Below are 25284 nucleotides of genomic sequence, written 5' to 3'. Positions count from 1 at the left end.
TAAGTGTTCCCATCAGTTAAAATAGAAAAAGAAAAATACACGAGGGCTCACAAGTTCTAGTGCACTCTCTTTTTCATGAATCGGGCTCAGGTAAGTTCCAGGACCACCCTAGTAATCCCACATCTAGGCCCAATGAAAATCCTCTCACAAAGATGCTAGTAAAGGTATCTGATATATGGGCATTGTACCCAATTCGTCTTCGCCCAATACTGTCCTGAGTTTTACCAGCACCGTTAATATTTGCTGCCAGGCCAATGGCCCCGAACGGTTTCCACTCCTTGCTGTGGAAGACGAAGATGATAGAGTACCATGGGTGCGCTTTATAACCAAAGAAGGTTACCGAATGATTAGTTGTACTATTGTGCAGGCTGGGAATCCAGTGCTAATTGAGTGAGTTATGTTGGTTTGAAATGTAGTTTTCTAATAAAAATTTTTTTTATGTTTTTCTTAAATACATCTTTTTATCTCATATACATCAAATTATTATGGTACATTTTTCTATAAAAACTTCAAAAAATAGTAATTCAAATGGAAGGTCCTGTTCAATTTGATTATCACGAACATATTCCGGATCTCATGACAAAAAGTTATTCCTAACCTTTTCAGTTGTCCGTGATCATTGCACTTTAATAGATAAAGCTTGCTTATGTCTCATTACAAAAATCGTTGCAGTCGGGGGGTAGTTCAGTTTAGTTTCACGACAGTCGCAGTTCTTGAAAGATGATGGTAACTACCTACACTACAGGTTGTTGAACTCTTTTACATCATAGCTGTAAGGCCAACGCATAGAAAAGAAGATTTAGCAGATTTGATAGGTGACTAATGAAGTATAGTCAGAGGTTAATTTTGATTAACGTGAATATTTGACTCTAATCATTAGGCATTGTTGAATTTTTATTAATTATCAAATTTTTATTTTTATTTATTTGGATTAAGTTTTTATTCACTGTCAATATGGTGAATTTTTTATACTAACAGGTGTAGATGTATGTCATTTATGCAAAAAGTGAATTTGAAAATTGAAATTGAATTCCGTGGCATGTATCTACATATACTCGCATACATGCTAACAGTGTATAAAAAAAAATTACTCAATTTATTTTGGTCAAAATATTTAGGACCAAGTTTCTCATATGGCAAAATTCAGGAGACCAGAACTATTTGTCACCATTTTTGCAAGCACATAAACTTCTTCTGAGGAAATGTATGCATACCAGGTCAATGATAATAGCTCATGATGGACCCATCCCATTATTTCATGTGCATGTTGTGCAACCACAGGTCACAAATAGAATACCCTAGTAATAAAGAAATTCGTTCTTTAGGATACTGCTTGCATTCTCAACTTCGGCTTTCTACCCATACCGTTTTAAATAATTTCTAGTTTTGTATCCTCAACATTAATCAATTATTTTCATATTATCACTTGAAATTTTATTTTTGGATACCTTACACCATAACGTTATTAATGAAATTCAAGTTACAATGATCTGACAACCACCAACTTTTGGCCCAATGACCACCACCAAATTATTAAAAGATTGGTGGGGTGGGAGGCAAGATTCAGCAATTGCCACATTAAATGGCTTTGCTTAAAAAAAAATTCAAGCGGGTGCGTAGTACACCAATTTGATCCAGTGGTTCAGTCCCCTCCGAATTATCCTTAGACCTCTTCAGGTCCGTCCTCTTCCCCTAGTGTAGGATAGAATAGATTTATCGTCTCCGTAAAATAAAAAAGTTACAATGATTTGACAACCTATTATTGAAAGTTTAGCCTATTAATGATACATGATTGACAGGATTCTGATGTTGCAGGATGACCATGCATGGTGCTACTATTACTGAGTATGAGCAATGGCCCTTAGTTTCTACACACAACTATGCAGTAGACATGGGGATTAATGAGGTGACATGGGATCCCGATTGAGTCTTGTCTTCACTCACACACTTACTGATGAGCAAAAAACAATGCTGGAAGCTATTGTGACTGATGAAGAGATTAAGCAGGTAATTTTTAACATGAAGGATGGGAGAGCTCATGGACCAAATGGGTTTACTACAGAGTTTTTTAAAGCTAAAAGGAGTGTGGTAGGAGAGGATGTGATACTGGCTTTAAGGTTCTCTTTTGAGCAGAATTATATGTATATGCCTATAAATAGCACTGCTGTAACCCTGAACCCAAAGATTGAAAATGCTATAAAATGAAGGATTTCCGGCCCATTTCTTGTTGCAATACTTTGTATAAGTCCTTCTCTGGAATTTTGGCAGCTAGATTGAAACGTGTCCTACCTACTATTATCAGTGATACTCAAAATGCCTTTGTTAAGGGCAGGCATATTATTGATAATGTCCTGGTAATGCATGAATTGGTGAGAGGATATCAAAGGACTAAGGGTAAGCCCAGATCTATTTTGAAAAATGATGTTCTGAAAGCGTATGATTCTCTATGTTGGGAGTATCTCTTTGCTGATCTAGAAGTGCTGGGATTCCCTATTCAATTTACAAGATGGGTGGTTTTATGTGTCACTATTGCAAAATTCTCACTCAATTTCAATGGATCACTTATTGGATATTTCTCCAGTGAAAGAGGTTTGAGGCGGGAGGATCCCATTTCCCCTTACCTCTTTGTGATTTCAATGGAAGGATTCAGTGCTTTGTTTAATTGGCTAGTTAAGCAAACTGATTCTGGTTTTCATCCTCACTGGAAGAAGATTGGGCTAACACATTTGACTTTGCGGATGAGCTCTTTATAGTTTCTGGTGTTACAGAGAGATCCTTTACACTTATTGCTGCTGCTATGGAGGAATTTGGAGAAATGTCAGGGTTGGAACCAAATCTTCAGAAATGTCTGATTTCTTTGCTGGGGTGGCTGATCAAAAAGCTGATAAGCTCAGTAAATAAGTCAAAATGCCTAGAGGATTACTACCAGTGAAGTATCTAGGATTGCCATTAATTACATCCAGATTATCCTATAAGGATTGTCAACCAATTTGCACCAAGCTGCATCAGAAAATACAAGGATAGGCTACTAAAATTTGAGTTATGGTGGTAGAATATAGCTTATACAATCTGTCTTGAATAGCATACTTTTGTATTGGTCAAGTGTGTTTATTCTTCCAAAACTTCTTGTTAAAATGATTGATAGTATCATTGCATCATACCTATGGGCAGGGGAAGTTAGAACTGAGCGAGAGTAAGTTGGAAGGATATATGTATACCAAAACAAGAAGGTGAACTTGGTCTTGTGGATTTGTTCTTGTGGAATAAATGTCTAGTGATGAAACTCATTTGGAATATACGCAGCAAGAAAGACTCTTTATGGGTGAAATGGGTTCATGAAGTCATGTTGAAAAGGAAGTCCTTCTGGAGTATTAAGATCCCAATGGATTTTTCTTGGATATGGAGAAAATTATTCAAACTAAGGCCCGTAGCTCAATCGTTTATTCATAATGTAACTGAGAATGGTCTTCAAACAAATTTTTGGTATGATGCATGGCATCCTGTGGGACCGTTATTCTTGCAGTTGTCACAAAATCTACTACACTCCTTTGGGTGCAACTCATGATAAAGTGGCCTTTGCCTTTATCATGAAGACGAAAAATGGAAGTGGCCTCAAGATAGGAAAATGTCAAAGGAAGGAAAAAGGCTGAAGCAATTAACTCCCGAAAGTTTTGTTCCTATGCCAGATTATGAAGATCAAGCTAGATGGACTGCAAGTGGTAATGGTGTTTTTTCTGTTACATCAGCTTTGAAGGCAATTAGAGGTAGAAAACCAGCTGCAGAATGCTACAAACTGGTTTGGGGTAAAAATCATGTACCAAGGTGCTCCTTTATCTTATGGCTACTTTGTAAAAGAAGATTGGCAATAGCGGATAGACTGAGGAAGTGGGGGTCGAAGGTGGAATCAACAAACTATGTTTTCTGTGCAACAGCTGAGGAAAGTATGGATCACCTATTTTTTAATTGCTCGGTTACACAAAGAATTTGGCAAAAGGTGCAAAACATGTGCGGTGTATTTAGAAGTAAACTCTCTTGGGATTGTGAAATCTCTTGGCGTGCTCATCACTAGTCAGAGGACTCATTTTGCAATCAATTCAATTCAAGAGGATGGCTTTAGCGGTGACTGCATACCATCTGAAGAGTTCGAAATGAAATTAGATTCCATTCAAAGTAGAGATCAGACGTGGATATCCTTGATGTCATTGTTAACATAGTCCATTATGCAGCTATTTCTTGGGATAAAATTGCTCAGACTAAGGAGAATTGGAGGAAGTTGGTCGAGTGGCGAATTCCAACCAAAATTTTGATATAGCATGTATTTGTAGAGTTCCAAGAATGTACTATAGGGAGGAGTGTACGTAATAGTGATATTAAGAGGATCTGTGTGTAACCTGATTTCCTAATATTAATAAAATTTGCCATTTTTGTTAAAAAAAGTAATACATGATTGTTACATATATACATACATATATATATATATATGACAAACTCTATATGCGAGAAAGGATGTCACCCTGGATCTTATTAAATGAATTTAAAAAAGGAGGAGAACATAAAGAAAAAGGGCATCACCCCTAGATTTTATTAAATGAATTTAAAAAGGAAGGAGAATATGAACTTCACCCATATATATATATATATATATATATATATACATACACACATATAACAAACTTGCAAGAAAGGCCGTCACCCCTAGATTTTATTAAATGAATTTCAAAAGAGAGGAGAACATGAACTTCACCTCCGAATAGATATTTAAATTTGTTCGCGAGGAGTATTGTTTCCGATACTCCATCCAGTCAACCCAAGCAATCGTCACCTTTAATTAGGTGCGTCCAGGGATCTACTCTAGTGAGATTGACAGAAAAGATACAATGTTGGAGTGCACAGAACTTAAAAAATGGAAAAGGGCAGGACAGGATTCCTTGAAGTTCAGTCTTAGTGAAATATAATTGTACAATGCACCAAAAACAAAAGTATTGCAAACCGCAAATGCATAGATCACTCTCTTTATTATCAAATGGGATGTTTGAAAATTGTCCAGAGTAAGGCTTCAATGTAGGAAAACTACAAAATGAAGTTAAGAATGAAAAGGTAGGTGACCTTAAGTAAATATTGGTTACGCATCAAGATTTAGAAACACTCCCAAATCACGTAAAAAAAAAATCCAATAATGGCCCAATAATATGATTACTACCAAATTTAGCCTTATCAAGGAGTACGAAACCATCATTTAATTAAGTTAAATCTCAAAAGTCACAAAATAATGCCATTGTATAGTATTATTCAGCAACTAATCACGGAAGGTGCTCAAGAATCTCATTTAACAAAAGTGAAGAGCAATTAGTTTTTGTTTAAATGTACGTTATTTTCCGTTTTGGTGTTGGTAACATTCTAAGAATATAGCTTACCTAAAGAAAAAGTAATAATTTCACATGCTAACCTTAAAGTGACAGATAGTAATCTTAATACCTTGCCTCCAAGTATTTGGCTAATTTCTCCATGTAGGGACACAAACTGCATGTGTTATTTTAATCCAAATTCAGTCCTAACAAATGTCATTGATTAACTAGGCTAGTTGAGTTCTGACTAGGTACTACTTTTTTACACAGATAATTATGGCCTAAATTACAAGATTATTTAACGTTAATAAATGTGTTTTTGTACAGTCACTTGCTATTGTGCAACCAACCTGAGTTATCTTATGATTTATGCTTGGTAACTAACCGCATAGTAATTATTTTGTAATATATAACAGGGATATTTCTAACATTATTTGGTTAAAATCCCGACATGATAAGACACGACTCTGAGTATTTCTAACATTATTGAGGATACCGTTTACACTACCTCTTTGCAAAGTATTGCAAATTGATCAAGTCTTTCTTTCCTTTTAAGGCGAGGAGGCGCTTCCTTTGGTATACAATAACATTTTAACTGCTAAATCCTTTAACTAATTGCTATATCCAACTTCTGGAGGTGCAATGATATGGTGCTTGTGAATGGCAATGTTTGGATGAAGTAAAACTGCACATTTAGTACTTGTTGGGGCAGTTCATGTGACAAACTAGAGCACTAATAGTACTCATGATTACGTGGTCCCTAAGCAATTTCTAATGATCTTGCATCATAGGATAAGTAGTTCTGTTGCATGTAGTGGCGGAGCCACATGTAAGTAATTTTGAGAAAATTAGTTTTTGACCTTAAAAAATTTAGAAAATTTTTGAATTGCATCCTATTTGCCCACACTAAATTTTAACAAATTTTCTTTTCTATCTACATTGATCTCAAATAATTTAAGTTTTCATAATTTTTACCATGTACAAGAAATTTAGATCAACTTAAAGTTAATTGTGGAAGTTATTTCAAAAATAAAGGGCAAATCGCCAATTTCATCCCGAAACAACTCTTGACGGTGTTTCTGGCATCATTCTTCTTGCTGCTGGTCTTCAAGTCAGCGAAGAGTTCGTCGTCGTCGTCAGTCAAGAACTGAGGGAGCAAACAGTGCTCGCAATCGTCCGAGTCCAAGTCCTTGGCCATCTTTTCCTAGATAAAAGAAAAATAACAACGGAGAAAGAGAGGTTTCTTAAATTTTGATCCTTATGAAACCCAGCTTCTCTCTCAATTCTTAGAGGTTTCTTTTCCTTCATCGTGTCAAAGTTGCTATTATAATCACTATAATTAGACAGTTAAACCTGTCATTCCAATTATACTCTTGGTCCGCCTGGGAAATACATAAAATGTGGTGGCGCTACCCAATAAGTTCTACATTGAACCAGATAAAATTGTTTAAGGACTAAATTGGTGAAAAAAAACCGTAAAGGATGAAATTGGTTTAAGTGAAAAAGTTCAAGGACCAAATTGGCAATTTTTCCAAAAATAAATTCTTTCAAAGTCTCTAAATTCAAATGGAGAGAATGATTTTCACTACTAAATTTAAGGATATTATGAACTTCAAAATTTATTAAGGGTGCGTTTGACAAAACTGAAGTTTGAAATATGATGTCTGAAATCTGAGTCTATTAAGCTACTGAATTATTAAGTACTAAAATTCATTTGAGTGTATTCTGCATTAAGTTATAAGTGAACAGCTTATCATTTATTGTTTGGAGTGAGTTTTCCCTAAGCAATTTGAACCACTTAATTACTTAAGACATTCTATTTTTAGTTATTAGACACATGTTAATATATTAAAATCTAAACCCATTAAGATTAATTGTTGAATTGGGTTATCAAACATGACCTAAATTTGATTAAAATATTTAACATAAATATCCATTGATTTTAACTATATTATTAATTCATTTAGGGTTGTAAATGAGCAAAAATCAAGGCAAACACCTTAATATTCATGATTGTTTGATTATTTTAATAAATTTGAAATTTTGTTCAAGTTTGATTTTTTTTTTATTTACCAACCCAAGCTCAAACAAGTTTTTAGCGAATCAACTTTGAGTTGAGATCAAGTAGTTTGAGTATTTTTACCTATAAGTTCCATTTTTTGTTAATTAATCCAAACTTGAGTCAATTTTAAAAGTTTATTGAATATAAAATTTTGTTCAAATTTAATTTGATTAGTTCACAAACCAAGCTTGAATGGCCTTTTGTCAAATCAAGTATCAAGTAGTTTGGATGGTTTTTTAGTCCTAACTTTATTTTGTATGCTATTGGAAATTGACTCCCTCTACCTTAGGGTCCTGTCTCTACCAATGATTGCATAAAATTGAGACGTCCTTATTTGATTTTGGATTTTTCTTGGTTTTGTTGTACAGGCTTTGGATCAACTTTTGGACTGCTTTTGGCTTATAATCAAGCACTTCTCTATTTGGATATCATCCATCTCTAGTATTTTGGCACTATTGACCATGGAATTGAAGTCCATCTGATGCGGACATCAAAACTTGTGCTAAATGGTTTAAGGAGCCTTTTCAAACTTCCATTTATTTAATTCAACTGCAAGGATTTAGGCAAGAAGCTTGAAAGACGTTGGCTTAGCTCGAGAAAGAAAATTAAGTTACTGTCCACAAAAACATTGTGACCAGAAGACTTGTGTCAGATAATACGCAAGCACGTCAGCGCTATTTGCTAGTCCATAGATTATTGTGATTTTTAGGATTTTTCCTATTTTATCTATTTTAATTAATTATTGTTTGACTTTAAACTAAATTGTTCATTTTGTTATTTTTAGTCAATAAAACGGCCAATCTTGTATTAAGCCTTAAGATTAATGGGCCATTAATTTAGTTGAATCCAATAATTTAGTTATTAAATAAGTGAAGTCAATCCGAGTCCAGTTTGGATTTTGGTTTAGGTTAGGGTTTTTGCCTATACAAGGGTTAACTTCATTGTAATAGAAAGTTGAGAGTTTAAGACATTGAGCCTTTGAGATTTTCCCTAAACTTGAGTGCATTCTCTTACTTAACTCCAAATCTTCATTCACTTTGAGCGTGTTCTTGAGTGGATTAAGTGTCATATTAATTTGATATTCACCCAAATTGTGGTCGGCCTACCCAAATTCCATTCAAATTTTGTTCGAACCTGTCTCCTTACGAACTGGGATTTTCTTGTGGGATTGCATATTTCTCTCATTCTAGGGAAATTCATATCAGTTGGCATCTAAGTTTCAGCTCAAGGTGGCAGATTATATCCCTTTTAATTTCTTGTTTTTCCTTTTAGTCTTTTTTTTTAAAAAAAAATTCGTGAATTAGGGTTTATCTGCTTTTAGGGTTTTAAATTTCCATTCGTATTGTTCTTGTGTGTTTTTTCGTTGATTCTTGTGTTCTTCATTATTGTGATTGTGTTAATTTCATGGCTACCTTTTCTTGTTGATTTTTTTTTTAAAAAAGGGTAATGTACCGATACTGTATCATACTGTAGCGATTACTGTTGCATTACTGTTCATGCATACTGTTCATCAAGAGTTATTGTCCATTCATAAACAAAAAATTCTATTTGTTGCTTTATTTGTGTCAATACTAATTCTAGTCGAATCTTACAAATTTTGTGACTACTTTTGTTTCTTTCATAATCCTAATCATATTAATCTTTCTTGTATTGGATTGTTTCCAAATCGAATTAGGGAAATATAGTCTTATTTTTTAGCAATATTTAGACGTCTAATTCCTAATCTAATTAGGAAATTGATGTCTAAAATTTCCAGTATTAAATTACCTCATTCTTTAGAAAATTCCATCGTTAGTTCTTGAAATTTTCTTGTTGTATTGCTGTTCAAATTTTCAGTTTTATTTTTTCACTTTCTAGGCCATAACTGAGGTGTTTATTGGTTAGTATATTCACTAAATCCTTAGGGAACCAAATCTTGAGTGAATTCAAGACACCAAGGCACTGAAGGAGTGTGAGATCATAAAAAATGAGTGTAAACACGAGTGCTTAAGGGTATACCTGTGAGGTTGAGTGTATAACATGTTCTTTGTTCGATTAACCTTTTGTGCAGGTTAAAGATGTGTGCCAGAGGGAGTTCATGAAAAGTTGATCTTCATCTCATGATGGATATACTAAAAGGAGAACTTAAATAGATCATTGCTAAAGCCTTTGAACCGCTCCATAGACAAGTTGATCGAATGGCGAACAAGGATGTCAAGAGGAGGGATTCCATGCACTCTATATTTTCAAGGCCGACCTATTCAAGGAAAGAGAAGAATGTTCATTCGGCAATTTCTTCCCAATCTAACTCTGGAGTTGAATCGATCACAGAGGAGTTAGTATGGAAAACATATCTACGCCTTATAGAACGTAAGCAAAAGAAGAATTCAGATAACTTCAAACACAATCAAACTGCTCAAAAGGACACTAATCCCATCCCACTGCTAATTGATGAGAAGCCTAAAGAGGTCGATCATGAGTCCTTGTTAATGTCGATTGATGAACAATCTGGGGAGGAATCGCTTATCAATGAACTAGAGAATTTGGTTGCCAAAGTGGAACATCCTTCAATGATCACATAGATTTTGTGGTTGATTTGTAGGGAAGTAGAGATGTGATTCTAGCAATTGATCAACCAAAATTGTTGTCTAAGAAGTTTACGCCGTTGCAAATTGTGGAACAACTTGATGGCATTGATTTGAAGATCTTTGCTACAGGTATCATCTTGGATTTGAGAACAAATCCTTTTTTAGAGAGAGGGAATGATACAAACATCAAAACTTGCGCTAAAATGGATTAAGGAGTCTTTTCAAACTTCCATTTATTTATTTCAAATGCAACGAGGTTCAAGCAAGAACCTTGGAAGACGTTGGCTCAGTTCGAAAAAGAAGATTAAGTTACTGTCCACAAAAACATTGTGATAAGAAGACTTTTGTTTAGGCACATCAGAGTAGCTATTTGCTAGTCCGTAGATTATCATGATTTTTGGGATTTTTCCTATTTTATCCTTTTTAATTAATTATTGTTTGGTTTTAAACCAAATTATTTATTTAGTTATTTTTAGTCAATAAAACGGCCAATCTTGTGTTAAGCTTTAAGCTTGATGGGCCGTTAATTTAATTGAATCCAATAGTTTAGTTATTAGATAAGTGAAGTCAATTCAAGTCCAGTTTGGATTTTTGTTAAAATTAGGGTTTCTGTCTACATAAGGGTTTAAACTTCATTATAATAGACAGTTGAAAGTTTAAGACATTGAACTTTTGAAGTTTTCCCTAAACGTGAGTAGATTCTCCTGTTTAACTCCAAATCTTGATTCACTTTGAGCATGCTCTTGAGTGGATTGAATGTCGTATCAATTTGATATTCATCAAATTGTGGTCGGCCTACCCAAATTTTGTCCAAACCTATCTCCTTACGAACTAGGATTTTCCTATGAGATTGCGGATTTCTCTTGTTCTAGGGGAATTCGTATCACCATCTTTCAGATTAAGCATAAGTTGGATATATGGTAGTTATCTAGGGAAAAATACCAATGTTTATATTGGTTTTGAATTGCGGAATTTGGTGATATGTGAATGTTTGACAACATTAACTGATATAGTTTGGCATATTAGGGTTGTCTATTAATGATCATTTGTAAAGTTTGGTTGATATTTTGCTCGTGTACTTTTATATTTTCTTTGGATTGAGTGCTGAACAGATAACATGGTGGGACTGCTGTCACTAAAATTGATAGGGTTAAAAAAGCCGAATGGTGAAATTGGAAATTAATCTATAACCATGAAGCAGCTATTGTTAGGAAAAGTGATCCGGTATTATCATTAAAGTTTTAGGCAAAGTTTACAATGCATGACTTTTCTTGACGACCGAAACTTTGGTGACATAGTCGAGAACCTTTACTGACAAAGGCTCTTCAAGAATGTGAAACCTTTCCCAACTCTGATGACCAAGTTATCACGATTACTTTTCCTAACAACGTATCACGGAAGAAAACACTTTTGGATATAATTCAAGTCAGATCTTACTTTTTTTAAGGCAAAAATAAATATGGATCGGATCATTTGTTTAACTATAAATAAGATCTAACCTTTTTTTCTTTAAAAGAAAATGTTCATATGTGGATTACTTGATGGATTCAGAGTAAAAAGTAATCAAAAATATAAATTGGGACTAAATTTTTTTGACTTAATTTTGTAAGAGATATAAAGTTGCTATTTTAAAAATAGAGGACAAAAAATTAATTTAACAAAATGTGAGAAATATTTTGAACAATTTTTCCTATAATAAAATAAGATAGTAAGATATGCAAATAAGCATCAAAACTGAGGTCTATATGGGGCATAAAACCTTTTTTTTTCTTTTAAAGTGCAGCGAAGGATTATATTAATATGAAATAGGTCTTACATCATTAGTAAAGAGCCTACTGCCCACATATGCTACAGGCCACATGCACAAGCACATAAAACTTCTCCTAACACTTGAAATCCCAAGACAAACTGATATGCTAGGTCGTAGCTGGGAACTTTCGGGCCATAAAACTTCTATTGCTGATGTTGGCTGCCTATGTTTCAATTCCACTAGTACATGTACGATGCTGTTTTCGCTTTTGATTTATTGCAAAGACTTAATGAACGATCATAATGAAAGTAGAGCATACATAAAGAGGATGCAAGCATACATAAACTGAGCAGGCAAGTGTACATACATGCATGAACTATTGGGAAGGCCATTGAAGGTGTGGTTTGAACCACTAAAGGCAAGTTTCCAAAAAGGACAGGGTTGGATCAATTTTTAGACAACAATTAGGACAAGAAACTTGGTTTATGTCATGTATGAATGCATTTAACCATAGGTTGAGTGCATACTGCCATGCCCATGCATGATGGGGAAACTACGCCGAATATGTCTCTCACGCTCGTGTTGACACGGGGTCAACTCTGGTGCCTATGGTGGAATATTTTGTCATTCTTCCTTTTGGATTTGTACAACACTAAATTAAGAGCCAATCTCACCAAACTCTGACAAATGAAAGGAAATGGAGGAATAGTTTTTTTGTGTGCGTGTTTGGATAAATTTTTGAGGAAAAAAAGGGAGGGATTGAGATGGAAAGGCAAGAATAAATCCAAGCTTAGGTCAGGTTACTTTCCTTTCAAAAGTGGCTGGAAGAGGAGATGATGCTTGCTGAAATCATTTAAAGTTGGCCACAAAGTCCTTTTTATATAAGTTTTTTTTTAATACAATCTCAACCACCACAAAAAAACTAAAAAGCCTACTAAAAAAGTTTTCTCTGGTGTGGTCCAATGAGGCCTAAGAGCAGGTATGATCATATCATCATATGTCGTTTCTCTGGTGAATCTACTATGGACCCATTGAGGCCCAATGGCCATTTATATGATACTACCATGATATGTCCTTTAAGCTTTGTGGTCTTGCTTATGCAAAAAGGGACCATCATATGCCGTTTCTCTTTGTGCTTTGACTTATCCAAAAGGGCCATCTTCCAATGACATGGCTATTTGGTCACTTGTACTCGGAAGAGGACAGAATGTCCTAGCAATCTATATATGTACCTTTTATCTAGGTTCATTTATCTCCTTAAAAACGTTAGCTACGCACAATCTTAATCTTCTAATGGCAAGCATTGCAACAACAAATTTCTTCTTTTCAATCAACCTACAATTTCGGGATAGTACCATTCTTTTTACAAGAAATGAGTACCATTTTCCGCAAACTCATGATTTGTTATCCTCTCGCCATGCCATATTTGTGTTCATCATCACAGTGTTGCTTAACTATGTCCAGGTGAAATATCAAGGAAAAGATAAATCACCATTCGAAAGTAGCCCAAAGACCATGGTTGTCGCCGTGGTGAGCATTTTCGTTTATTGCTTGTCATATGGTGTTGGGTTAAGAATTTCTCCCCATCATCAACGTCCATTTTCTACTACTTCAAAATACAAGCTTTTTCTCAACAGTTGCATGCTTATTTTTGGTCCCCTGTCATTGGCAACCATAACCGCTGTTCTTTTCCCTGAAAGGGAATCACTTGGTCCAGTCCTGTTTTCTTTCTCCATTTTGTTCTCCACGTACAATTTACTTCGTTGCCCAATTCGGTCAATCTGGGAGTGGCTAAAGCCCAAATTGTCACCCATGATGTTGATGGCCATATTCTATGATCAGTCACACCAGCAAGTCAGGAGGAGGAGAGGACTTGTTTCAGTTCAACTGCCTCAGATTGCAGAACACGACTTTCCAGATCACGTCGTCAGACAGCTTCCAGTTTAGCCGAAAAGAATGATGCTGGTGTTGTTTTCCAAGTCGGTCATTGAGGCTTATCTCTCAGATTCTAGGATAAAGAAGTCTTTCACTTTGAATATCCTACTTCACTTATCAAAAGGGCCCAACAAACATATATGTATAATAGGTGTTTCTTCCCCAGTTGTTTATGATTGTCTTGGTTTCAACTAAATAAATAAATATATATAGAGGTATTGTAATTAATTGTGATTGTTTTGTCCTGAGAAGACATCACGTATTGTAAAAATATATATATATATAGAGGTATTGTAATTAATTGTGATTGTTTTGTCTTGAGAAGACATCACGTATTGTAAAAATATATATATATATAGGTACTGAATTACTAATGATTGTTTTGTCTTGAGAAGACATCACGTATTGTGTGTGCATGTATTTCTATATACATATATACATACATACATACACACACACATACATGCATACATGTGTGGCTAGAGGAGGTTGGTCCAGTGGACTTTTAGCTCTTAGAATTCTCTCTTTACTGTCAGGTTTAAGATTCAAATCCTGGACCTACTAGTTGAGATGGAAAAAAGGTCAATCCAGTGGTGAACTTTTAGAATTTCCCCTAGCCAGTTGGGGGTGGGAAAGGTGTTAGTCCAATACTCAAAGGATGGCTCACGGTTCGATTCCTAGACCTACTAGTTGGAAGCGAAAAGGATCTGGGAAGGGACAGGGAGGTAGATCATATACATATACATATATACATACATATACCTATTTTTTCCCTAGACTATACCTTTTTTCTCCGGACTATACCATTTTCTTTCCCTAGATTATACCTTGACTCCCACTTGAGATTCTCAATTTTGTTTCTAAAATTCCTTTCTTCTATCTAATTTTGAGATTTTTTGCCTAATTGTTTGATTTTTTTGCTGCTCGCTTAACTAGTATTAGGTTAGTTTTGGGATTCCATTAACAATTGTCCTTAAGCGGGATGGATTTTATAGTTTTGGAACTAAAGTGTCATCATTTAAAGTTTAGGGAGCAAATTCAGAATTATGCTATAGTTGATAAGTAAAGTTTAAAGTGTCATAACTAAAGTACAAAATGATCGTCTCCTCAAAAGTTAAAATTCTGTTTCGATATAAAGCTGTTCTTAAAACAGCTTAGTAGTTAGTACTAAAGTTGCTGAAGTTCCATAATTACTCGTTTTCTTTCTGTTGTCTTTTCAAAACATGTTTATTATCCTATAGTAGAATCTGCTTTATGAAAGATCAATTGTTCTTCGCTTTCTCGTTGACTAACGATTAAAAAGAAAACTATTAAATGAATTCAGAAGACCAATTGATTAAATCAAGTGGATGATTAACATTTTTCAATCAAGTAGAGCTTCAATGAAACGTGCGTCTATTAAGGCCAGTTTGGAGTTGTGGTAAGTTTACCAAAAAAAAAAAAAAAGCACTTTCAAGCATTAAAATTACATTTGTGGTATTTGATAATTAATTTCCCGTAACTTAACTTAAGAAATCTAGTTCTTGGTAACTTGCAAGCTCTTTTGTTAAAAATACTTGTATCAGAAGTGCTTCTTCATAAGATACCGCCACCCCAAATGGGGCTCAAATATGTAGGATGATTAACAAATCATGTTGTGAACTAATTAAGTATTTCTTTTTGTATTTCCAACCCACAAGAGTTTAGTGCTGGGAAAGATTTTGTAAGACATGATTCAAATGGGATATTCATCAAAGACATTCTTAAGAATACGTTTAAGTTCAAATACAGAATGCTTGGTTACACTTAGCCCTCCTGTATTTAAGTAGTAAATTGTCCTCTGTCTCCTAAATTCTTGCTGTAAGCACCTTACCCCCATGAATAATGTTCAAGTCTCTATAATGGTTTTTCCATCCATAAATCTGACCTGGTAAGATACATGCCCTTGACTATTCCATGGCAAGTTAAAGTGACCTATCTTCTTCTTCTGCTTCTTTTTTTTTGACTTTTTTTTTTCTCGATTCTCTCTTGTTGTAACAGTTTACTCACTTTATAGTTTTCAAAGTTGTATCTTGGTCGAAATATCTGGATCAGAACAAAATATATATTGATTATATTACAAGCATATTTGATATAGCAATTAAATAAGTTTGCAACGTACTAAAATGAAATAAAGGTTATGCTTAAAGGATTATTAATTATAAGAAATAACCAAAAATAGATCAGAAAAATCAAAGGAATGTATAAAGAAAACTTGTAATGCATTCAAATACACAAATAGTAATAGCAACGAGAAAGTGCTGGCATCACAAAACGGAGATGAGAAAGGAAGAAAACACAGAGAAAGAAGAGAAGGAAAAACAGCTTAATCTACTCGCTCAATTCAATGGCATTGATGTAATAAAAGGATAATGAAAAGGAAATACATGTATCGAAAATCTGCCTCTTTGGCCCAACAAGATTCTGCCTCTTTGAAACAATTATAACATTATAATTATTATTGTTATTGTTATAATCATTCTCTCAAACAATATATTTCTTTTTTTTTTTAGCATATTCATTATAATTATAGTCTAAACCTTCCGAAAATTTTGATCTCCAATTTACACACAACATTTTTTTTTTGTGGAAACGATAGAAATATTTATTTCTACTAATAGAGAATATTACAATATATGAGCAAGGGCTCAAACTTGTCCTTTACAAAAGTGTACTAAAACATTGAGGATCAAAGAACTCCTTATCAAAATAGATGTTCATTGCTTGCTTACTCAGTTTATGACTGAATGTATTAGTACTACCGTTGCCTGGCTGACTATCAAATGAGCATGTCCTAAACATTGATCTTAGATCTTTTATGTACTCTAGGTGGGCTGCTATACGCATGTTGCTTGGGACTTGACTTCGAAAATCTGTGTAACTTTTTTGTGTAAGACTGGATAAATTCCATTGGAGAGTTCCGCGAAATCTTATATACATTCAATCAATATCATATTAAAAAAATAGCACTTTTGGATGCATATATTGATAGTGTAAACAATAGCACACTTGGATGCATATTATATGTACAAAAAATAAAGTTCAAAATTCAAATTGAAATTAAGTGACATGCATCTAGAAAATGCTAGTTTATACAGTATCATATTATACAAGTGTTAGTTTATACAGTATAATAGTATACAAGGTTAAAAGCTTTATTAGAATCTGACCAACTTGGATGTATTAATGATACGAACCATTATTTGCAAGAAGAAACAGAGTGGGAAAAATTCTGTATTTCTATACTGTACAATGATATACATAATCTTTGCTAGAAATTGTTCATCGTGGCAAAATAATCTCCTAAAATTACCAAATTTACATGCACAGCCAACATTTAATGCCAAATACATAGTCATTAAATGAAAGTTGATGAGGCTTTACATGCATGGAACTTTATCAAAAATAAATAAAATAAGAAACTAATTTGAGACTAAATATGATTAAAAGCAAAAATTCACAACCATCAGCAATAGATAAATCACATATTTTTTAAATATCTTGGCAAGTAAATAAAAATGCTAACCAGAATATATAAGCAAAAATTTTTATTGGGATAGTCATATTGAACAAGCACCTAGTTATGCAATCTAGGCACTGATAACAAGAAGTGACTTTTATTATTTAGACTTAATTATGTCTCAGGAACTGGATACCAATTATTTAAGGTTCTTGATCCACAGGTGACCCTAACAGTGGTGGCGGTGGCGGTGGCGAATCCTTTGAAGGACCCTGATGGAGGGATAGGCACCCATTTTGGAAGCCTAGGGGTGGAGGTGGTGGAGGAACCTTTGCAAGACGTGATGGAGGGATAGGCACCCCTTTTGGAAGCTTGGGAAACACCTTATTCCGCGGACAGTGTATTGCTCAAAATTCAACCCTTATCTGCTTGCAACAAGGAGTTGAAAAGGGTGAAAACAAGAAAAGAGAGCAATGATACACAATATAAAAGATAGAGTAAATTTTATATACACTGTCATTATATACACTATCACGGTTGGATGGATGACACATTAGTAAATTTTGAATTTGAAATTCAAAATTTTACACATGTATCATATATCTAATGGTAATAGTATATATTCTAACAGTGTATATAAGATTAATCCTAAAATAAGATATACAGTAAAACCTCTATAAATTAATAATTTTGGAACTATACAAATTCTATTAAATTAGAGAGGTATTAATTAGTTGATAAATTAATAATTTATTAATTTATCAAGTATACTTACAATTCAAAGAAACGCGCTTATTTAATCAACTAAAGTTTTATTTTATTTTATAAAAATATAAATTATTCTTTTAATAAAAGGAGGCCAAAAGTCTCAAAAATATAAACCAATCCATATTTACTTGATTTGCAAGTATAATTTAATTCTGTTAATGTCTTCAACACACAGACATAACTGATATTATTTTTTTATTATCAAGAGGCCAAAAAGATTTAGGAATACTAAATGATAGATATCTACTTCTATTTTATTAAATGAATCCAATGAATCAGATTAACAATATCCATATAAATGACAAGAAAGTCTTCTTAATAAACAAATACAAAGTCTTCTTACATATCTTATTATTAAATTATGGCTTTCCATCTAAAAGGTATTGATAAATCAACCATGATTGATCAAATGCATAAAGCATTATGTGAGTATAGTAGCTTTGGAGCTTGTTATGCGGAAGGAAGAACTCAAGGCATCAATAACTCTTTCTAATTTCTTATTTTAATATGAGAATTCAAGTCCAGAACTTTTAGATGCAACAAGAAAAATTAGAGATGTAGATTTAAATTTTTGAAAAAAAACAATAATAGATTCATATTTTATGAAAATATGGCATGTAATTTAAGTAAATCATTAATTTATGACACTAATGAGACCAAAGGGTTATATAAAGTTTTTAAAAAATTATTATGTTATTATTTTATTAAAATTATTCATTTAGCTTATTAGTCTAAATGGGGATCGAGAGAAATTATTATTTAACAGAGGTTATTAATTTATCGAGTATTAATTTACAAAGACTTACTGTAAATATGTTTAACAAAAACATCCGTTGGTGTGGGTGGCTTTTACTAGTTCCAATATACAATAATTGTTTCACCTAATTGACCTCTGCGAAAGATCATTCTGAGTTTCCAATGTTGACATTCAGGCTTAGTTTCTAGTCAAACGGAAAAATGATCCATTCTAATGGTACGAGAAGGAAAGAAAGTGGAAAAGTTAAAAGTTAATATTTTAATGAACTTTTATATTCTTTACTTGTAGCATCGAAAGTTCAAAGCCATAGACGGATCTTAGAGTAGCATCCAAGAAATACCTAAAGAGGCAAAATCCATTACTCTCAAACTTAAAATTTGCACAAGCAAATTAAACCAAGCCTTCCTAATTAATTTCTAGTTGTCCTTTTATAGTCAAGTTTTTGGTAGTTTCCTTTTTCTTTTTTTCTTTCACAGATGGTAATTTCCTACGATATAGTTGAGTGTTTTGCGTAAAGTTTTGGGGGCTATAAATAGGTTACTTGCTAAGGTATATTTCTAAGAGTTGTTAGAACTCTATTTTTGTGATTCATTAATTCGAGACATAAATAATATTGTCAGTTGAGTATTTTGTTCTTCCTCCCACATATTATTGTGAAAGATTTTTATGTTCCTTCAATTCTATAATCCACATTGATATTCCTAGAATTTCAAATTTTGAGTTCTACAAAGTTGCTAAAGTATTAAAAGCATAGATTTAGCCTTTTTCTGGTTTTCACGAGTACGACTGCTTGCATCTTCATCAAGGTATATACAAGTGGAAAGTGAGGCGGAATATTATGTTGACCTTAGAAATCAAGCAAAGGATTCTAGCTAAGAAAGATAAACAGGATACAGAGCTCAAAGATAAATTGGCTTAGGGACTTTCGGAGAGTCTAGATCACCTGCTATTTTTGGCATCTACAGTTTTCAACTTTACAGAAACTATGCATCATCACCGTTAAAGGCATAAAGCTTGCAGTTGCCAGTTGCCATCACCAACCTTTTCTGCCAGTTTTTTTAACTACAATCAGGAATAACGCCTGTGTGCAGCAAGGAATAAGTTGTGAGAAAGTAATGAATTAGGGATCTACAGAGCAAATATGAACTGATTCTATCAAACCTTTGTAGCCAAAGTATTAAGAGGAATTTTCGAGAGGCCACAACAGAGGTGCTTTGAGGATGTTGTCGCCTCAGAGAAAGCTGCATCTTTTCTCACCTTTGCTCTCCTTTTCTTCAACTGTTGTTCTCTTGTTTTTCATCCCTTTGGCTCTGATCTCCATAATTGCTTGCATATTAGGTCCTGAAAAGTCTTTTTTGCCAATTTCTGCTCAATTTGCTTGGAGTTATGCTGGATTCTACAGTTCCTATTCTCATAAATCCTTCAATGAAGAGTTCAAATATGATTATTTGGATAGAGAGGCTGAAGTTCCATCTAATCTATCAATTATAAACAGTGCATTTCATCAGAAGGTTGTGCTTGAAGATCAAATTCAACCTTTACATGTAAGCGCATCTTTTCTCTTTTTATTGAATTTTCGTATTTTTATGATTGTAATGTATGATCAATTGGAGACACTGTTGTTTACTATCCACGTAGAAACAAATACGAGAGGCTAGCTTGCCAGAACCGAGCATCTCAAAAGTCTCTAGCAGTGCATTCAATAAGAGGTACAGCAAGTTAGAGAGGCTTGAAACAATGTTATCAAAGGCCCGGTATTCAATAAGAGAAGCAGCTAAAAATGGAAGCATGATATCAACACATGAAGATGCTGATTATGTCCCTCACGGCCCTATGTACATAAACGCCAATGGATTCCACCGGTATATTCCAATTTGACAAACTTCCTAATCTTCTCTTTTATTTGGATATATTTAATTCAATCTATCATTAACTTCAGTATCTGATACCTGAAAACTTCAGAAGCTATTTAGAAATGGAGAAGAGTTTCAAAGTTTATGTATATGAAGAAGGAGAACCTCCAATGTTCCACGATGGACCGTGCAAGAGTATATACTCCACTGAAGGAAGGTTCATCCATGAAATGGAAAAGGGAAACTTTTATCGAACAAAGAATCCTGATGATGCCCTTGTATATTTCCTGCCATTTAGCGTGGTTGCTATGGTACAATATTTGTATGAACCTGGTGGCCATGATAGACAAGCCATTGGCCACACCCTTGCTGACTATATAGGCCTAATTTCTGGTAAACATCCTTTCTGGAATCGAAGTCTTGGTGCAGATCACTTTATGTTATCTTGCCATGATTGGGTGAGTAAAATCAACGAAAAGGATTCATGTTTTTAATATGTTTCACATTGATCTTTTCATGCTTAACCTGCTCAAAATTTCTCTGATTTTCAGGGGCCTTACTCAACAAGCTATGTTCCACAACTGTTTAACAATTCAATCAGAGTTTTGTGCAATGCAAATACATCTGAAGGCTTTAATCCTCTGAAAGATGTTTCGCTACCTGAAATTCATCTCAGAACAGGGGAAATTACAGGACTTATAGGAGGTCCCTCACCTTCAAGAAGACCAATTCTTGCATTCTTTGCCGGCCGACTGCACGGCCACATCAGGTACCTTCTGTTAGAGCAATGGAAAGAAAAAGATCAAGACATACAAGTATATGACAGTCTTCCTGCAGGAGTTTCTTATGAATCAATGCTGAGGAAAAGCAAATTTTGTTTGTGTCCTAGTGGATATGAAGTTGCTAGTCCCAGAGTGGTCGAAGCAATTTATGCAGAATGCATTCCTGTTTTGATTTCTGATAGCTATGCGCCACCTTTCAGTGATGTACTAAACTGGAAGTCATTCTCTGTTGAAGTTGCAGTGAAAGACATTCCGAATATCAAGAAAATATTGACTAGTATATCTCAGACTCAGTACATAAGGATGCATAGAAGATTGAAGCAAGTGCAAAGGCATTTTGTGATAAATGGACCTCCTAAAAGATTTGATTTGTTTCACATGATTTTGCATTCCATCTGGTTACGAAGATTGAACATTCAGATTAAGGACTGATTTTGGGATTCAATGAATTTGGACCCACAAAAATTTCATGCTTAGTAAGTCATGCAAGATCCTGACTTCTAGCTTAGGTGTCATCTTTGATGAATTACGGAGCTTTTCTTGGATTATCACCCTACAGAATGCTAGGAAAGGATACTGGTGCGATGGTGATATTTTGGATACAGATTCAACATACATTTTTTGTCACCCTAGATTTTCTACCATCTTGAATTTTTTGACCTGTATAGAGGAGTAATTTTTCCACATAAACTATAGTCTTTCTTTCCCTCTTTTTTTTTGGGGTCTTAGCTTCTCAATTCCGGTGCAAGGCAAACTGTGATTATACTCCTACCAAATGTTTCTGTGTGTGTGTGTGGGTGTCTATATATATATATATATATAATATTCTATTTTTCCCTGGATACCCAGCTTCAAATACCCATGGACAAGTATATAATCGAGTCGAGTTGAGCTCGAGTATCACCATACTCGAGCTCGACTCGACTTGTAGGAAGGATATTTAGTTCAAGCTCGAGTTCGAGCGAGTAACATTACTTAAACTCGAGTTTGAGCAAGTAGCATTACCGGAGCTCAAGCTCAAACTCAGATTCATTGCTCATAGAACTCCAACTCGACTCACATGGGTTCAAGTCAAAGCGAGGTTTATCGAGCTCAAGTCAGGAGGATTTGAGAATTTCAGTTTTTTTTTTTATAATTTTTGAGCAAAAAGACATTATCACCCTTCAAAAAAATTCATACAACCTAAAACATTTCATAAATTCAACCACTTTTGTGGGCACAAGGGTAATTTCATAATAATAATATATTAAAAAATTAAAATTAAAAAACTCAATAAGGCTCGACGAGCGTTCGAGTCTTGCTACTGGATACTCGAATTTGACTCGTTAGGGTCTATCCAGCTACTCGAACTCAGTTGACCGAGTTCGAGTCGAGTTTTTGATGAGACTCGCGAGCAACTTGGTTTGATTACAACCCTACCGATGGATTCACTGTTTGCTTACTAGCTTGATTTCCTATTCAAGAGTTCTCCTCCCTTGGGTGTCATCAATGTTGGCAGATCAGATAATGCACTAAAAAACTCCTTTCCTTTATTCCATATGCTTCAAAAAACTTAAAAAATAAAAAATAAAAAAAACTTGAGAGCATAGTCATCCCAATCCGGTATAGAAGTTTAAACAGGGATGGGCAGTGGGAATTTCCCCCATCCCCACCCTGCCCTTGTATTTTCCTTGCTCCTATTGCCATATCCTATGGACATCTTAAATTTTTTGTTAGAATAAATTATAAGACATACAAGAGACAAATTTGTTTAGGATCTCTACATCTAAGCAATAGATTATAAATGCCCTAAAAATTTAATTATTTGATAAAAAATTTTAAGAAAAGGAAATTGATACATAGAGAAATCTTTTATTTGCTGAAAAACAAAATTTTGAGAAAAAAGAAAAAGGGGAAAAATCAGCGTAATGCAAGGTTAATTTTGTCCAATAAGGAGTTGAGGCGTCAAGTGATAATCTCTCCATTCCACTTTGATAGTTTTGTTTTCGGTTTTCATCCATCTCAATTTATAGTCCACTTTTCAATTAAAAAATATGGTTAATTTTTAACTTTTCTAAAATATCCTTATTTAATTTAATGTACGTTGTTACTAGTAAGTATAAAATACCCTTTTTTAGGTAAGTATAATATACATTATTTAATACAGTTAACATTTTCATCAATAATTACTTTGATTTGTACTTTGAATGGTGTAACTTTTCATCAATATTTTGTTGTAATCTATGTTTTAAAACTTAGATGGAACAGTGACTCGGTCAAACTCAAGGGTCAAGAATATATTTGAATCAAAACGGTCTAAGAATCGGGTGACATCATCATAATGTCATAAATACATATTAATTTTATACAAGTAAATAGTAACATAGAAAAATGATTATAAATGTAGTAGTTATTCATTTTCACCATCATATTCCTTACCCATCAAATTCTAAACTCAACAAATGATAAATCAATATCAACTACTTAGTAAGGATTTTAAATAAATCATGAAAATAAAATTTTTAATTGGTTAACGCTTTTAAAATTCAACTATAGATTGTAAATTTTTTCAAGAGGATAAGTCTAGAAGTTTGGGAGTGTATGTATGATTATTTAAAACACCAGGGTCAAAGCCAAATATAACTTCAGACATGGGTTCTAGGCATCATTAACTTTAGACGACGGTATCCAAGCTTCCAACCATCCCTAGCGTTTTTTTTTTTCTTTTTCAAGGCGATTTCTGTTTTCAATTCCTTGATGAAGACCTTCTCCTTTGTTCTCTTTTGCTCTTTTTCTTTTGTCTTCTATTTTATATCTTGAAAGATTACTACAATACCCGAGATGATCTCCTTTCCTGGACCCTTTTCGATCCAAGGAATGATCTTGTAATTGAGGTCTTGTCAGTAGAGTACCCATACGCTAAGAAATGATTAATATGACACTTCATGGGTTGTTACAAGGCTATGCTCATACAACAGTAGACATAGGCCCGACCTATTGCAACATCTTATCCTATTAATGCATCCCGGCTCCCTTCTACTATAAATACTCCATTTTCTTCAATCTCAAAGGTAACTACTTCTTAACTCTCTCCTTTGGCAATTCATTCTGGAAATGTCAACCCTTACTAATTTAAGCATCAGAGTCAAACTGGGGGTTTAGCCCCGACTTTGTTTCTAATATCATGCAAGAAATCCGGACTAGAGTTTATAGATCTCTCGTTATCTCGGGAATCTTGATCGTGACTATACAATTGGCGCCGTCTGTGGGAACCTGAACAATTAAATACAGTTGCTTTGCTCATGGATAAGACTCGTTCCAATCATGGAAACCAGAATTCACGAGCTTCTGAGGGTCGTACGGCTGATCCAAGGGATCAGGAGATCCTAGAGAACTCACAGCCTCAAGGCAATGCCATAGCTCGAGTGGCCAAATTCATGGCCTCTAATCTAGGTCTCTTTGAAGAGATTGTTAGGCATATGAAAGGTAAGGATAGGGCTGAATCTTCTCCAAAACAGCCCGAAGAGCCTCCTTCGTCTTCTTCCGAGGATGACTCTGATGACCATCACTCTAGGAGGAAGAAAGAAAAGAACCTTTCTAAATTGAAAGGCAAAGTGCACTCTAAAGTGCCCTCAGTTTTGAAGTGCTGCTCAAGAACCCCTTCAAGAGGAAGGACACGGGCGAAGGGTCTAAGTATGACTCGGCTCTTTATGGAGATTACATGAGAACTTCTCCTTTCACTCCTGACATTATTGAAGAAGTTTTTTAGCAAACTTTAACCTTCCCAATGTTCCATTTTACAATGGAAAGGGAGATCTCGAGGACCATGTCTATGCCTTCTTATCGGCATTTAGTGTTGGCCTAATCAGCAACATCCCTCAGATCCCGGCTCGAAGGGACTAACCGCCCAGCCCGTGGCACCCAGGGGTGCAGCCCCTCATGCTGGCCGAGCGTGGTACGGTGCTTTGCGCTGCCATTGTGGTTAAGGAAATAAAGTTGCGCCTTCGC

General features: G+C 34.4%; 1 protein-coding gene across 1 annotated transcript; it reads left to right on the top strand.

The window, feature by feature from the left end:
• The first annotated feature begins 19882 nt into the window (after positions 1 to 19882).
• Positions 19883 to 21864, top strand: LOC113771158 (probable glycosyltransferase At5g03795). The gene is made up of 4 exons (XM_027315773.1): positions 19883 to 20206; positions 20301 to 20524; positions 20625 to 20973; positions 21067 to 21864. Exons 1-4 carry the CDS (start codon positions 19883 to 19885, stop codon positions 21727 to 21729), a joined length of 1560 nt encoding a protein of 519 aa, XP_027171574.1. The 3' UTR covers positions 21730 to 21864.
• Positions 21865 to 25284: the final 3420 nt, after the last annotated feature.

Source organism: Coffea eugenioides, chromosome 5 (assembly GCF_003713205.1).
Source record: "Coffea eugenioides isolate CCC68of chromosome 5, Ceug_1.0, whole genome shotgun sequence".
NCBI classification, from domain to species: domain Eukaryota; kingdom Viridiplantae; phylum Streptophyta; class Magnoliopsida; order Gentianales; family Rubiaceae; genus Coffea; species Coffea eugenioides.
The sequence above is the reverse complement of the archived record's forward strand: the minus strand, read 5'-3'. Positions and strand labels throughout refer to the sequence as shown.